The 18349-nt window shown below is 31.8% G+C and overlaps 1 protein-coding gene across 4 annotated transcripts in view; it reads left to right on the top strand.

Moving 5' to 3' along the window:
- Positions 1-527: 527 nt before the first annotated feature.
- Positions 528-18349, top strand: part of LOC132720197 (cytohesin-1-like) — a 53862-nt gene continuing 36040 nt past the window's right edge. The window contains exons 1-2 of one of the 4 annotated variants that reach the window (XM_060704248.1): positions 528-691; positions 10822-10895. In XM_060704248.1, the coding sequence (XP_060560231.1) occupies positions 640-691; positions 10822-10895 (126 nt within the window). In that variant the 5' untranslated portion in view covers positions 528-639. Of the gene's footprint in view, positions 692-10225; positions 10514-10821; positions 10896-15554; positions 15673-18349 lie in introns of those variants that run through there. The other 3 variants (XM_060704247.1, XM_060704249.1, XM_060704250.1) reach the window with 3 other exon arrangements.

The raw sequence follows: 18349 nt of genomic DNA, 5'->3' as shown, positions 1-18349 counted from the left end.
TTTTGCTAGGGGGCATGGACGGTAACTTGCACTTTTAATTACGGTCTATAAACATGCTCAATCAAACTGAGTCTACAATATTTTCAATTTTGACGTTTTGGTTGTTCTTTAGGGATTCTGCTCTTCTCTGTTCTAACAACATTACTGGTTGGTGTTATCAACCGGAGACTATTTTACACACGGATTTATATTACATGTAATATAAATCCGTGATTTTACAATAGCGAATTTGCCATTCCATTTTAAGTAATTGTATTTAGGAATCCAGGCGCTGTCGCTTTTAGGGGGTAAGCCATGGGTTGAGGGGGTGTAAATATTAAACGGAGGCTTCTGATGTAGTTTTTTCGTCTGCATATTTTAAAATAAACGTTTCTACATCAACTTCTAGCCTGGGTTAGCTGCCCTTACCATTTCATTATTGTACTGTTGTGCAGAGTACGCTGGGAACCAGATTACATCAACTTCTAGGCTTACTTTGAAAATGGTCTTGCTCTTTTTGGTAGTTAATTTTCTTAGCGCTAATAAAACTATTTAATCCAGTCAACAAAAACAGGAAGAGGCGATAAAAATATTGAAAGAAAGTTTAGCAAAAAAAAATTAAAACAATAAGATCTAATTTACACGTTGTTTACAGCGAAAATGTCAACAATGCTGATCGATAGAGGGGGAGAAAATACCTTTGATTTAGCAGGTGAGTTGCTTTCCATATCTTTTTTTGGAAAATTTACAGTCTGCAGACTGCAAGAGAAGATGTTTTCTAGTAAATAATCATGATAATTTATCCGATCTGCTGTATCTATCTTCGATTATTAGCAAACACAGCAAGGATATTCGTGTGGTTGTAAAGTCCACCTAATTAGGCCTGGCAAAAATACATTAAGATAATTTTTGGATGGGCGATGTAACTTCTCACAAACTCCATACATTTATTCAGCATAAACGCCCAGTTACAAGTTGATTGGTTGGAGTGATAATTAGCAATCTAAAGAAGAAATGTCTAACTAGACTTGTATTACATTTATGGGTATACTGATTTCTCGTATTTTTGTGGGGCAATTTCAGTGTTTCTGCCAGAGCGCGTTTTTGCGTTTTTGGCGCACTATTTTCAGCCATGACGCAATGAAATTTAGTTAGTGCGTATTTTGTGACGCAAGAATTTCACCGTCGCTGATTTCAACACAAGTCAGATATACAGACTATAAACCGTCAATTCAGTATAAAAATGTACGGAATGTTTACCGTGGGCTCCACTATAATTTTAATGAGAAATGAAATTTACCGGGTCCGTGGTCCGGCATTTAGCCAATTTCAACTAGTTAATAAACGCTTGCATTTATACGTTACTGCATATATTGAAAGCGCCCAGACAAAATTATTTATTTTGTTGTCGTCATATTCTGCAAACGAATAACTGTCTGCTGGAAAATGCAGTCTGCGTATATGTTAGTGTTCATCTGTGCTGTTCTACAGAAATTAGAAACTTCGAAGGGAGCGATAGCATCAGGAGAATGTTTCTAATTTCTGTAAAACAGCTAAGGATGAACACTAACATATTTAGTGTCAAGCTTTATTTGGCCCTTGATTACGTCACTAGGCGGTACTATGAAGCACTATGAAAAATAGAAGGCGACTATGAACGAATTTCAATATAGTATCGACTTTCTTTCTTCTATGAAAATTAACACACATAATTTTTAAGAAATACAGCGTTATTATTGGATGACAAATAATCCAAAATAGCAGAGATTGACCAATTTCTTCACGAAAAATATACAAAATATTGTAAATAAAACTTATAAAGTGTTACCTGTTTTTTTTTTTTACATTTTTGTTAAATTTATTGGCATGACCCTTATGAATTTGAAATGACCCCTAAAATATCATACAGGGGGTCATAAAAGACCCTCAGAAAATCAGAGCTGGCAGAAACACTGCAATTTTAAGGGACTTTACAGGTGTGGGTGAACGGAAAAGAGTCAACTCGGCCCTATACCAACTCGGCCCACTTTACAAAAATATATATAACGTATTAACTTTGCATGTTGTTAAGGTAAATGAATAATGAGTAATATTATTAGCTCGACTATTCGAAGAATATGAGAGCTATTGTAGTCGCCCCGGCGTCGGCGTCCGCGTCGGCGTCTGCGTTGGTTAAAGTTTTTTGTAAAGTCAAATATCTCAATAATTACTTGAGATATTCAATTGAAACTTACAATACTTATTTATAGTAACAAGGTACATCAGATTGACAAGTTGGATAACTCTGCCTACAATATTGACAGAATTATGCCCCTTTTTAACTTAGAAATTTTGGTTAAAGTTTTTTGTAAAGTCAAATATCTCAATAATTACTTGAGATATTCAATTGAAACTTACGATACTTATTTATAGTAACAAGGTACATCAGATTGACAAGTGAGATAACTCTGTCTACAATATTGACAGAATTATGCCCCTTTGGAACTTAGAAATTTTGGTTAAAGTTCTTTTGTAAAGTCAAATATCTCAATTATTGCTTGAGATATTCAATTGAAATTTAAAATACTTTTTTATAGTAACAATGTACATCAGTTTGCAAAATTGCATAACTCTGCCTGCAAAATTTGAAGAATTATTTGCCCCTTTGAAACTTAGAAATTTTGGTTAAAGGTTAAAGGTCTTCAAAGATATTTACTTGAATGTTTACACATGCACTTAGGGTCATAATTGGAGGGTCATAATTGTATGTCACTGACCAAGTTTCATAACTCTATCTTGCATTAAGGCTGATTCATATCCCCTTTTCTACTTAGTCTCTTGGTTAATGTTAACATGCAAGTTTTACATATCTCAATAACTATTAAAGATATTTATTTAAAACTTCACATATGCATTTAGGGTCATAATTGTAGGTCACTGACAAAGATCCATAATTCTATCTTGCATTTAGGCTGATTTTCTCTCCCTTTTTCAACTTAGAAATTCATGGTAAAGTTTTGCTTGTAAGCTGTTATCTCAATTACTACTGAAGGGTTTGTGCCTTTTTTGGGACAATTTTATGCATTCATAATAATAAAGCAGTGATTTTACTTGATAAAACATCTTAATTAGAATCCCTTTGTACCTTTTCTGTCAAATTTTTGTATTCATAGGTAATTAGTATTATTATACTCAATAAAACAACCTTGTGACATTACCTTCCGAATAGTCAAGCCAATACTGTATAATTAGACTCTCTCTAAGGCCTATAACATGAATTTATTAAAAAAAAATTAGACCTTTTGTGATCTTAAAAAATTTAACATTATCAAGGCTCTTTTACTATCAAGCACTTAGAATAGTCGAGCGTGCTGTCCTTCCGACAGCTCTTGTTATATAATTATACTTCTGCCGAAATAAGTACACTTAGATTTTTTTATTTCTTTGTCTTGCAGATTCGATAAAATTAATATAGATCGATCTAATCAAAATGTGTTTCCTTAGAGGCATTTTGTTTGTAAAAGTAATATTCAAAAAAAAATATGAAACAAAAGCGTGTTAACTTCATATCATAAGCTTCTAAACAATTGCAGGTGGTCACTAATCAAATAAATGAATGAGTCAATCATAATTATCACCTAATTAATCGGTATCCTTAACATACACACTGATTGATAATAATAGCCCTTAACAATATATATTTCTACACATTGTTTGACACTGAAGGTATTTAAGTCAGAAATACAGTGAGATACGCAATCGGTTATCTTTACTCGCAATTCTACTGATAAGAAAAGCCTGTCTGCTGCTAATCCGGAAACTGTCAATAGGTGTATTATAAATAATTACAATAATTACAATAAATAGTGATAACACAAACCTAAATATTAATAACTGCAAAGTGGGCCGAGTTGACCCGTGCCGAGTTGGAATAGGGCCGAGCTGACTCGGGGGCCGAGTACGTTTTAGGGCCCAGCTGACCCGGATTCTGGGTGAACTAAGGCCTAAGAAATAAACAGGTTTTTTCTGGTAACCCTACCGACCGTAACATTTTAGCGCCTACCAAAACTTTTTTACAGGCTACCAAAAAAAATCGGACGAAAAGCCGTCCCGGTACGGGCGTAACGGATTTTATACCGTAATATGAATTTGTTAATAATTTAACCTACTCATTGTCATGACAACAAAATCGCTGTGCCACGGTTGCAGTCATTGTCGTCTTTACTGGCAATAAAAATTGAAAAATGTTCGCACCAAAAAGATGAAATAAGCGTCATCAAATCTGTTTTCAATAGCAGTACGGTGCACAATATATACAAATCATTTACATGCGGAAAAACATTGGATTTTGAGGCTAGATGTATGGTAAGTTAAAATCGTCGAATCGTCTTCAAAGTGCAGCGTCATTTTCCAGAGGCTAATTCAGTGATTTAAATATTTCCCTTCGTTTGTTGCACTGCTTTTCATTTAATTATCCAGGGCTCATCCGGAAGGGCGATTCAGGCGAAAACTTCGCCGTGTATATTTCCATTTCGCTCTCACAATTGATCAAAGAGAAGTCAACATCGCCAATAAAATCTTAATTCCCAAAGAGTAATTACTTGGCGATGTAAAGAGTAGAGATTGTATACGCTCATATGACGACTGCTAATTATCATTATCCAATCAGAGCGTCGCTTTATGCTACCCTTCTACCTGTCTGCAAAGCGATAGACCGCCTACTCTAAACAGTAAATAATGAGAGCATCGGCCCGAAACGGGTATAATTGCGTGACAGTTTTGCGAGTTTAATACGGGATTTGGCGATAATTATAGATTGTTTTTCCCGATCATCTAAACACGTGCAAATCTTCCCAAATTGATTTACACGCGTTGTTTAACCCGAGTAAAGGCGATCTGCAATGGGTTTTTCACGGCTATCACAAAACTGTTAGTCAATTAAAAATAATCAATTTCATTAATGATCAGCGACCGGATTAAAAACTTAATCATAGTTTTGAATGATTTCAGTCCGTTAACATTAGTTAAAAAATTGTCATGTCGCTCACGTCATGGCTACAGGGCGAAATGCCCAAACCTAGAAGTAAAAGAAAGTTACTGATTCTGACGCAAAAATTCTACGCAAAAATTTAAGAAAGCCAATTCGCAAAAATCTTACGATTGGTATGTTGCAGACAGTGAGAGTGTTTGGCATTGTTATCTTTATAGAAATGCCAAATTTGACACAGCTTACGCACGTGGGCACGACATCCTGGAAAAACTACGAATCATGATCGGCATGCTACATATTGGTCATATATCATGTGTACATGTATATAACAACAAAATTTGTCAGGAAAGAAGTGTTCTTATTGTTTCAATATATATATTTGTTTTAATGTCATAAATATGACGCTCAGATTAAGATTTATCAATATTGTAAATTTCAAAAAGCATTATTTATAAAGATATTACCAAGTTTAACATTTCATGAAAATAAAGGGAGGTAATTAGAAATTTATTTTCTATAATTTCTCAGTCAAATTTTTCAATAAGAAATGAATGTATATAATTTTAGTGATCAAATATAATGTGCACAAATGTTTGCAGTACATATTTTACATATTCTTCGATGTTTGAAAATTGTTTTATTAGCATAACTATATGCACATAAATATGACATTACAACATTCAAGATCATATAGCCAGCCCGCATAGCTCGAGCGTGAGACTTATAATCTCGACATTGTGGGTTCGATTCCCGGGTTCGATTCCCGGGCTGGCCAACTAAAATTACTAATCAGTCTTTCGGATGAGACTTTAAATCGAGGTCCCGTGTATGGGTGCTTAAACACTTGGCACGCTAAAGAACCAGGAGAAGCTTCTGGAATTGGGGCATCTTTCTGTATCTGTAATTGCACTATCCTCCAAAAAAATAAAATGACTAAAACTCTTCTGGAGGACTCGCCCATATGGGCAACCGGTGGCAAGTATAAATAAACGCAAATACACACACACTCAAGATCATATATCAGAACAATAGGCAAATTTTGTTTGAAACTTTATCTTCTATTAAAAGTGAGGAAAGTAAAAATATGAAATTAATTTTTCCTTACACAATATTATCAATAAATCTTCATGAAAATATAGAGTATAAACAAATATGTAGCGGAAAGCTTATAAATAGCTGATAAATAGTTTGTGTTTATATTATAGTTAAGGATGTATAGCCATGCATGTTAATGCATGCACATTGGGCTGTTTCCCTTCTCCTTATTTTTCGCGAGGAAGTCACTTCTCCCTAAAATTTCCCCCCAGGATTAGCCCTGTTATCCCTAAAATTCTGTTGTTTCGTTTTCAGACAGAAAGTTTTATAAAACTGGAAATAATACAGCTCTGTAAAATTATTAGAAACTGTTATAAATCGCCTTTTAGTTTAAATATAATAAAATTTTAGTAAATCAGATTGCAAGTGTTTTCCCTTTCATTTATTTTTCTTTAAATCTCTCTTGTGTTTTCAGTACCTTCAATGATACCTGAAAAGATAGACACTAAAACAATTTTAATATTTGATGTACTTACAGCCAAAGGGCAAATCAGGAAGTCCACGGTATATACCTGGACTTTGGTTCCTTCCTTACAAAAAAAAATGGTTCCACCCCCATGATTTAGGGTAAATACTTAAACAGTAGATAAAAAACAGTCTGTATAAGTAATAGAAAGAGCACCGAAACACGAGGTTATCTGATTTGTACGAGGGGGCGTAGCCCCCGAGTATAAATCAGATTGCCGAGTGTTTTGGTGTTCTTTCTCTTTTGTATCATAGTCAAACATGACAACACGTTCCCTGTTGTCATAATATGAAACCCCAGAAAAAAATAACCAATGAACGAGCATTTGAATATGATAGTTCTGCCCCTTTCCCTTTCTCTGCCGTCACAATATGTAAACCCCGGCAAAAATGAACCAATCCACGGGCATTATCTGGAGTGCGGGTAACTGATACCCGCACTCCAGTTACCGCACTGTGCATGTATATGTATACGATTTAACTCTGACACTTTTTCAACAGAAAGGTACCCAAACTATGATACAAAGGGTTAATTATTCACCCATAATTGATTAGGCTACTGGTTACTTGTTGGACTTTAGTGTTGGGTATCGGACACAAAAATCACTATCGATAATCGGATCACCACAATCGATTGTCTTCCGATAGTGTAATCGAGTTGTGCATTTTTTTTGGCCCTTTTTCGTTTAAGGTACCAATCCTTGTATGTATTTTTTATACAGTAGTGACCATATTTTGAGAATAAATAAGCTCTTGTCTCCTTGATTAAAGTAAGATTTTCTCTTTGAATTCAAAACAAACAACACAAATACCTAATACTACTTTGTGACAGGCGTAGATGAATTTGCTTTGATCTTCAGGAATCAAAGCTGTTCAAATTGCCCACTTATTCACTAGCCATGTTTTTTTCTGTATTTCTTTTTTGATAAGGCAAACAAAAAAGACTATAGGATCCTCTGGAATTAAAGAGATTTGGTCGGGAAACTTCTATTTGACTCTGTGTAAAAAAGTAACGCCCTAGGCAATTCAGGGGTGGAAGATCATTAAAATAATCGATTGTTAAAAAGGACTATCGATTGTTGCCGATTTTTGGGTGATCCGATTAGTTATCGATTTTCAGAGACAATCGGGACAACACTAAGTCCAACTGTCTTAATTGATTTTGTGCACATGATACTTATAGTCTGACAGTGGTAAACTACTACTTTAATTTCAAGCATATAGACAATTGACACAATAGTTCTGTGGAAAACGTACATTGTACATGGTTTGTTGCATTGCAGCAATGTCAGAAGAAATGCAGCTACCCAAACATAGTTTGAAAATTCTCTTATACAAATTATATGTTTCCTAGATTTCACTAAATGTATTTTACCCAAAGATAAGCAAATAAATTATATCTTTAATAGGGCTGTAAACAACGTCCAAACTCTCGGTACATCATAAATTTGTTGTGAATTTCGGACACAAATATTCGTATTGCCAGATTTCGCAATTTCTTTTTGTAATAACTGAAGGAGAAATTCTGATACAGGTCTTGCTTTTAATACTATATAATTAAGCTTATGAAACATACCTTTTTAATATAAACAGCATAATTTTTTAGCATATCCGAAACGTGTTACATATACAAAAATAAAGATTTACCCCAAAGCTAGCAACAAGAAGTTTCGCTATCTTTAACTTAAACACAAGAAAATTACTGAAAAATGAAATAATTGTAATGTTTATTTGTACTGTTAAAACATTTTGAATATAATTATTTTATCATTCAGGCATTTACTAGTGTATCGCAGACCGGTTTGCATATTGCTCTTCTGTATTGTGATTCATATTGTATCACCTGTACCCTGACAATACACAGCCCTAATCTTTAAGCATATTAAAAGAAAGGTAAATGACATTAATTGATTAAAGATATTTTGTAAAAAGAAAATGGAATAAAAATAACTTGGGTACCTAACAATCATAAATTTCCATTGACAAATATGCATGCATTCCTCAATAAAACTTGTAAATCTCCATTAGCAAAAATATGTAATGAACATTGTTTCATAAATGCTTGATGGAAAGAGGAAAAAAGTTTATGCATCTTATTACCAGTAATATTATATTATAAATATGGGTTGACTAACCGTTGAGTTGAACATTTTTTTTATAGCTCACTGAATTTTTTTTTTAAAGTTTCTCTATATTCTCACTTTGCTTTCAATGATGACAAAACTGGTCCAAATAGGACACCATATCATTAAATAATATAAATGCACACCATCATATATTTTATTCAAATACGCCTGGGCTAGCCAATCCTTTGTTTGTTTCTTCCTTGTTAAACAGCTAATGTTAAGTTTATGGTTGTAATTGAATGAAACCAATGTAGACAGTAAACTTTGAGTTTTCTTGATGAAAGAAAGGAATTCACGGTCAACATTATGTCAAAATCTGATGTTCAGGCCTCAGATACTAAAATCAAACTTTCAAGGTAATAATATACTCTTAAAGTTTAATCTATGTAAATTAAGTTTCAAGGTTACTTCTCTGTTTCTCTCAGTCTGAGTCCTTTATTTAAAGAGGCAAACACAGTTAGGCAAGACAAGCACAGTCTTCCCTCTATCAAATTGACATAATATATAAATTTACAAACAAAAGATTTGATATGTATACAACAAATATTAACAAAAGTTATTCAATATACAGAATCAATTTAAAAACACTAAAAAAATAAAATAAAAGCAAAAAAATATGAAGAATACATTAAACAAACTTAAGGTATTTGGGTCAAAACATCAAAGGTTTTATAATTATACTGTGTATTACTAATGATTGTGTATAGATTGGAGAATGTTGTTTTTCTAGTTAAATGAGTTTAACAGTGATGATACATGTATATTGCGTCACTGAATGTGACTTATTGATATAATGGTTGATTTCACAATGTAATCATTATTGTGAGTCATGTCATAGTGATTGCTTGCTGATCAATGTTACTGTTGTAAACAAAGAAAATCAATACCATACTTTAAATGGTAAAAAATGACATGAAAAATTACATGAAAAATATAGTTTCTTAAAATTATCCAGTCATCTATATGGTGGTACAGTACCCTACACTGACTGAGTATGTTGTTTTGTTAATGATAAGCTAAAATTGTAATAAAAATGAAAGGAATTTATAATGGTATTTTATCTTTTCATTTTCTTTCTCATGGATGTTTACGCAAAACTTTGTAGATCTAAAGAAATTTACTAGTAATCATATTTTTTTTTCATTTTGATGAGGAGTTTTTTTCTATTTAGATCCCATCTACTTATAGAGACAGACTGTCCTTGTTAATTTAACGATACAGTGAACGACATGAACCTACATGTACAACTATATACATTTAAATCTTTTATTTTATAATGTAAAAAGTATTTTTGAGAGCTGTAATTTTCAAATATGTTTTTGTATGATATTTATATTACAAAAATAATATGGGGCAATTAAATTGAAATCTTGACATAAGTGATTCTTGCCAATAATTTACTGATATTTTCATGACTAATTATGATTTGAAGGCTCTCCAGCTGTTCTCCTGCTGGACTGGTGCCTGATTTTCATTAACAGTTTCTTAGCAAGCCAGTATTCTGTTTAAATGAATGTGTACCAGTCTGTTTCCAATAAATTGCTATTTTTAGAACCACACTAAGCAAACTCAAGCTCACATGGTTGCAGTCTGTATACAAAGGGGTGAAAGTGGAGAGGTGATGTGTACATCTGACTATAAAAGAGACTTTATTTAGAAAAAAAGGTGGAGTCTGGCAGTGTATCACCCATTGTAACACAGCTGTGACAAGTAAATTACAACTGGTGCAGTGTGTTTTCTATGGATTAAAAATACAATAAAATCTTCCACTGTTATTTCATAAAAGGTGTCAACGTAATGTAATAGGTGTTGGAATAAATGTACCCAAAAGATCAATCTTTGTGTTCAATACTAGGTTATGAAAATAATATCTTTGACAGTAAGTGTTAAATATGGAATTATTACAAAGCATATAAATGCATTTTGGGAATTCAAATAAGTTACTACAGATTTTATGAAGTTGCTGAAAAGTTTTTAGTTGTTTTTTTTGTCTGTCAATTAGTGTTGAAATATTGTTTGAATTTGGACATACATGTTGTAACTCACTGTGAAATATATTTATTAAACTTAAGTTAAAGAAATGCTGTGCAATGTATATGTGTAGTTCTTAAGTGCTTGGAAATACATTATTCTGTGCTATATCTTGTTGTTGGATTATTAAAGGATGTGTTTTGTGTTTGCTTATAGATCTTACTTCGGATGAGAAGTTGTTGCTGGATCAAATACGTGAAAGAAAAGTACAACTTCTTCAAGAAATACAGGTCTGTATATGTTGTTATATTAATTAACATTTATTCATTTGTGATTGTATGTTATAAAATAAATTATTGAATTTATTTATTCATATATATTGTAATTAACATCTGAGTACCCTGAACATGTAGCTGTCTGTTATTGACTTTGGAACTTTAAAATATAATAATTATTAGCTAACAGTATGGTGTCTCTGTACAGATGGTGGTACTGATATAATGCTGTGTTGCTAGCTTAAGACTGTTATTATCTGTGGTCAGTAATAACCTCTTCATGGCTGATTTGTTCTTATTACATGTACAATGTACATGTTTATAGTTTCATTTATCTTAAGGTTAAATCATCATTTTACTGTATATAGAATTGACTATAACAATCAAGAGTTGTTTTAAGGCATTTATTTCATCTGGATTTACATCTGATAGTGATCTTTTCTTATAATAGAAACTAGTTGTTGTTTTATTTGAGGGATTACTGGTGATTGTAATGGTTTTCAAAGATAACTGCATTATGATGGGGTAGTTCAATATGGCTTTTATATGAAAGATACACCGTTACAGAATGTTGCATAATACTTTGAAATGTCAAAAGAACATTAATCTCTTGATTGTTTGCAAAAAAAACATCAAAACTCTTTACCATCAGGATTAAGAGTCCTGCTAGCCTTCATTCACTTTCTTGCCATCTCATCAGACTCTTTAACTGTTAAAAGCTCAATTTTGGCATTTGATTATTTAAGTTTCCAATTCAGTGCTTGAAAAGTCTTTTATGCCAATTCAGCAGATTTAAACATTTTATTAAGTTGGTATGAGATTATATATTTGATTGCTGAAACCCTAAGTTTCATTTTGGGTAGTCCATGTATGGTCTGAAAGAAGATTTTGTTATTAACTGACTTATTTGACTGGGTTCTATGAAGAAATGTCAAGCATTGAGTAAAGCGTTATTAATATTTCTAGAACATTATAGCACAAACAGTCTATACATTTAATTGTACCTAGGCTGTGTTAGATTAATCAGCCAGTAAATCAATCAATCAATCATTAAATCAGTCAGTCAAACAGGTCAACCTAGTGGTAGACACACAGTGTGTTACAGAAATAGAAGCAGTCCTAAACAAACATACAGTTAGCTATAGAAGGTGAGGTAATTTGCCAGATATAAGATACACATCATGATAATTATAATTAACTTAAATGATGCATATAATTACATATCTACTGTATTCCTAAACATGCATGCATTAAAGGCATGAAGATTGTAAGCTTATGTGAATACTTCAGTAATAAAGTACATATGAAACTTATCAGAATCCTGTAAAACATTACCACAAGCATGTTATGTTGTGTATTCTTGTTATAGATAATGAATTAATGTATAAATAATAATGTATAACAATGGAAAGAATCTGTTCACTTTCCCTAGTCTGTTTTGTCATTCTAAGTTATTGTATTCTTGGGCCCTCCCTGGCCTGGTGGTTATGTTTTCTGACTTAAATAACTTCTCCCTCAGGTTCAAATCCTCTTTATTAAGGATTTACCAGTAGTGCCTTTGGATTCTTTTAATCTCAGTAAACTATCCAGCCAGCTTAAAGAAATTCTATGGTTTTCCACAAATGCCTTCATTTTCAATGCATGGAAAGTCATAGTGTTGCTTTGAATTAAACCCAACAAACAAACACAAAAAACTTAACAAAAAAAATAATGGTCTAATATTTTCAGAAATGTATTACAGTGTTACCCTTTGAATGTTGATAATCAGTGAAAATGAAAGTCCTGTTATGCCACTTGTATAAATCCAAGCAAGCCTTCGTTTCCGGTCAGACTCTATACTTTTGACTGATAGAAGCATTCAAATATTATAATCCATATGGTTAACAATGGACTTAATTTTGTAATTCAGGAAAAGTCAATTGTACAGATTTAACATAATAAGTTTTGCAATGTTACAAAAAAAAATTAAGTATGGAACACAACTACCTTTTTATTAATTGTTTAGAATGCTTCAAATAATGAAATGCAGAACAGATATAAGAAAAAAAGAACAAAAGGATATAGAAAATATAGAATATAAATGCCCCTCCCCCTCCCCTGGTACTTCTCCAACATGTCCCAGTAAGTATTATGTGATTGTTGATGGCAGGAAAACATGATGGCATTGTATCAATTTGATCAGAAATCAATGCGTCACTAACATTGTAGCTATAAAATACAATAGTAGAAAAGTGATTAATATACCCTGGACAATACATGTGAACAAGCCTAGCAGAATGCCAGAAATATTACAATATATTGTGAAATCATCAATATTGGGTAGAGAATAATTTTACATGATTATATTGTTATAGTATTTGTTAATTCATATTTCAACTTATACAATCAAATAATGTTCATTGAAATTCTTTTTTCAATTAAGGTCTTAAGTTTATTGATTCTTATTAGAAAAAAAGTAAGTAGGAAAGATGATTTGATTTTCTAAGTTGCTGGCTGTGAAAGTATATATTTAGTAATTTCTTTTAAGTTTACTTTCCCAGTGTTTCTTTTTTGCTTGTTTTTGTGTATATGTGTTAGTAATTGATATAAATTCTCAGAGTTTCGTTTTTCAGATTTTAAATGAGATATAAGATATTTATAAGCCTGGAAGTGAAATATAACTTGTTGCTTAGATACTGGAGATTTTTTCTTGCCGCCTTCTTTAATTAGTTTCACTGTATTGTACATGTATGAACATTTTAATGTAAATATTTTATTAACAGAATATGAAAAATATCCAATAACTCTGTGTGTAATTTCTCCCATTTGTGTTTACACCCTTTGCATTCAAAGCAGCATTATTGCCAGGCTGAATATTGCAGTAAGTAAGCCTTAACCAGTGTGCAATCTTGGCACCAGTAAATACAGCTAGGTCAGGTAAAACCAATGTGCCGCCTTGGCATCAGTTTAGAGACAGGCAAGCTTGAACCATGTGCCACCTTGGCATCGGTTTAGAGACAGGTCAACTTGAACCAATGTGCCACCTTGGCATCAGTTTAGAGACAGGCAAGCTTGAACCATGTGTCACATTGGCATTCAGTTTAGAGACAGGCCAACTTGAACCATGTGCCACCTTGGCATCAGTTTAGACACAGGCAAACTTGAAACATGTGCCACATTAGCATCAGTTTAAAGACGGGCTAAAAACAGAAACCATATCATAATTTTTTGATTTTTTAAAAATTTGTTTGGTTTTTAGGTCAAGGACCTTTGTTATGTTTTGATCATATTTTGTATTTAATCAGTAATAAATGAAGTAGGGTGATATTTCCTAATTAAAGTCTTGTACCAACTGATGAGCTTCTAATTGTTTTTAAAGAGAACACTGTTTATGTTATCAAAGGTTTACCTGGAAGTTAATTAATACCACTACATTAGTGTTGTATCCTGCCTTTTTAAATCAACTCCTGTATTATTTACTTTATATTAAGCTGAATGAATTCATTTGTACCTTTGTTTAACAGAATAAATTAAATCAGCATGACAAATTATTGGAAACAGCAAAAAACAATAAATAATTCAAGGATTTTATAAATAATACAAACTTGTAATAATAACTTATTAAATGTTGATAGCCAGTAGAAAAGACACTGTAGCTGTTAGATTAAAATTTTTCAGTTCAGACACTTGTAGTGCTTGAAAAATGTGATTGTTCAATCTTTCAATTTCTTTAATTGAGTTAAGAAATAAATTTAGTGGTTTTGTAAAATTATGCACACCTTGCCTACAATTTTTTTAGAACCACATTTCTGCTTGAAAGTGGATCATGCTTGAAACTGAATGATTTATTAGATATTTTATCTATGTATAGGAAAATTTAACTTTAGGAAAGTGAACTTGTTTTTTTTTCCAGCTGGGGATCAGAAGAAAGATGAAGATTTATGTAAAGATAATTGTAGTAATCTCTCCTAGATAAAATGTCACATCAATTTTGTGGAGATTTAGCAGTAGCTAATTGTTTTCTCAATCTTTCCTATGTGAGAAAACTTCATTGTTCACCGCTTGGTTAAATTCTCCCAAACTTGGAAAGTTTGAAAAATGTTTTAATAATCTTTCCAAACATTGAGGGAAGCTAGTTGCAAATGTTAACTTATCTTTACTTTTGTTTTCAAATTTTGTTTATATGTTTGAACCTTCCTAAGCAAAAATAAAGGGAAACACATAACTGTTCAAGTATATGCATTGTTTTGTCACTTTATTCTATCTGAGGTTCTGACCTGCTAAGTAGGCATAATACCAAGGTGGCAGTCAGATGATAATTAAACTCTAAAGTTATTAGTTTTTCACTTTCAGTTTAAAAATCCCTGAAATTGATTTTCTGGAGTAAAAGTGGGACATAATGCTAAGAAGCAAATTTAAATGGGTAGATAGATGTATAAAAAGAATGACTTAAGTCCTTAGGTAAGCGGTTAAGGTGCTATACTTCCATGTGTAACCAATATGTCAAGTTGAGCCCAAATAATAACAAAATGGCTTACAATGTAAAGTATACATTCTATCCTATTATATGTGCAGGGTAAGTGTTTAATATTTTAACAATTAATGCATGAACATCCATGACCCTAGAGGTCAACACAGATCAGACATGACTTATTATACTGCCAAAATAATCATGTTTCTACAACAAGATAGTTGGAATACAATATTGTTCTTATGATGACAAGATGTGATGGATTTTTTAAGAGGATCAGTGCTATTAAACATAGACAAATATGATGCTCCGGTAACTAAGACAAATGACAGACCACAAAAGGTATAGTTAAGAGAAAGCAGATGATAGTTATGTACTTAACAGACTGTTAGAATATGGTAAATATATTAAAGGCTAAAAAAAGGCTACTTTGGGCAATTGTCAGAATTTGGCATATATCAAATGGCTGTGAGAAAATTGATTTCAGTAGAGAAGATGATTAGTAGAACTAGAAAACTGTTAAGGCTTATTAGAAAGTCATTAGAAAGAACTTTATCAGCGTCTGAAGAGCTGTAAAAAAACAACAATTTCATAACACAAAATAATTCTTTTAAGAAAGGTTACTTAAAACTGGAACTTTGAAACTAGATTTAAGCTTTCATTACTTTTGATAAAGTGATAATAGATGTATTTAAGGTATGTCTCTGACAGGAGAAAGAACATTTGATTAGTGTTTAAGGAATAAAAGTGCAGTGGTTTAGATAGAAAGCCTGATAAGCCCAGTATCATGCTGTTTAGAGATTGAAAATTGTAAACATATAGCAGAAAGTTAGGTTGTTGGAATTATTCATGATTGTAGGCTCAATGTTTTTGTTTTTCAATACCAACTATATTACAAAATAAGTTTTATGTGTAATGCATAAAATATATACATTGTATTTTAGATTTATCTGCTGGCCCTTCGAAAATAATGTTTTGGTGAGTCAGTCAAAATGGAAAAGCTTGTTTGTCCAGTGCAATTTAGTTCAACCATGCATTCTTATATACTTCAAGTATCTGCTGAAGAACAAAATTCAAGGGAATCTTTCGATACAAATATCAATTCATTCATTCAATTAAACAAGTATTTAGTGACACTGGCATGATGAATTCTGTGTATCACTGGTGAAAGTGCTAGCATTTTTATTTCGAAGTAAAATGTGACATTATAGTAGAAAGCCTTTGCAAGGTTAATGACTTCCACTAGTACTTTGCCCATGTTTGGAAGCAGCAATAAGGTGAAATTGTTTGTTGATCACTCATTGAATATTTGATTCACCATGTACCTTAAATACAGTGTCAGCTTTTGTTTTAAGTCAAGTATCTGTTTTTAGACAGTTTGGCAGTATTTATCTAGAAATATTTCTTGATAGATCATTGTTGGCTGCAAGTTGTAATTAAATAGACTAAAGATTTGTTATAGGTCTAAAAACACTTGTTGTATCAGTATATAAATTTTGCTTGTATAAATGTTGTTATTTTAATGGGAGGAATGCAGATAGAATCTGTACAAAAGAGATCTGTTTCCAAACTTTCCCTGATATAATTACATAAATCTTGGCTTAGTGTAGTGGTTGTGAAAATACTGGAATAAGTTCAGTTATAAAATGATACACTCACTGATTATAATTTTTTTTGAAATTTCTCACAGATGTTTTGTATGATTTGAAGCTAAAACTGGTATGTTTGTGTAAATATTTGGTGTATATAAATGTATATTTATTTAAAGCACACATTGCACTGGGTGGGGTGCAGGAAATGTCTGGTTGTATGGTTTAAATCAAATAGACTTTCTTACAGTGAAGTCTTATATCTGCAATTTACAATGTTTTCTGACAAAATAAAAAAGCAATTGTAAAAGTTTTACACGGAAGTGGTATTTCGCTTTTTAAATAAGAATTGTCTTCTTATTGGTGATAAACACTGGACTTCAATCATGGTAGACCTACAAGTATGCAAACACTGCTGGTTACTTTGATAATTTTTTTTATTTAAACAATAAAAATGCTTTAAAATATTGATTAAATAATTAAGAAATGTCTTGAAAAAGTTGACAATGTAAAAAATTTCCACATTTTGTTTGTATCATTGACTAATATTGTGACTGGATCAATGCAAAGTTCTATGTTTGGTATATACATGTATCAGAGAGCTCAAAATTGAATTGCTGTCAGAAGAGTCCATTGACATTTTGTAACTTACTGGATAATAAGTTTGAAAAATGTTTATTTCCCTTATTTTCATGTTGGCTGTAGAAGCATTTTGTCTTAATACAATAGTATAATGGTACATGCAAGTTATTTATATTCTTTGTTTGAAATACAGCATGAAAAAGGGCATAGATAAAAGTTAAAAAGTTTCTTTGAGTTTCAATGAAGTGCTTTGAAAAAAAGCAATCTCTCCAAACATATTGAAAAACATGCACAGACTTAAGATTTCAAGCTTTTTACTGTAAACAATTCACATGTCTGTAGTGGTAACTTATGCCTGTATGTTTAATTACACAATTCTCAAGAAGTGGCATTTTTCTTAAATTATGATCATAAAGATTGTAATAGTTACCATATGCTGCTGTTTAATGTGAAACACAGTTGATATTGTCTGGGGTGGAAATGAATGGAACAGAAATAAAGTTTGTTGTGCTGGAGGAAGTATAAAAGGGAGAATAGCATCCAATTTGACTGAATACCAAACAAAGGAATTCTTTTAATTAATGGACATGAAGCTGTAATAAACTGCGTGAGCTGGAAATGTTTATTGTCAAAAATTATTTTTCTTCTTCTTTAATCCTTTCATTTCATTTAGACAATGTATTGGAAATATTTAAAATCATCAGTTTTATGTGAGTTTTATTATTATTGGGAATATAACATTTGCACTAAAAGCAGAACATTTATACAGATTAATTAAAAGATTATTAGAGGTTTTCATTTACAGAATTTCACTTAATTAATTATTGCAAAATTATCTGCAAAATTCA

Source organism: Ruditapes philippinarum, unplaced genomic scaffold, assembly GCF_026571515.1.
Source record: "Ruditapes philippinarum isolate M1 unplaced genomic scaffold, ASM2657151v2 ctg812_1_1_1_1, whole genome shotgun sequence".
In the NCBI taxonomy this organism is placed as follows: domain Eukaryota; kingdom Metazoa; phylum Mollusca; class Bivalvia; order Venerida; family Veneridae; genus Ruditapes; species Ruditapes philippinarum.
This window is presented reverse-complemented; position numbering and strand designations above follow the sequence as displayed.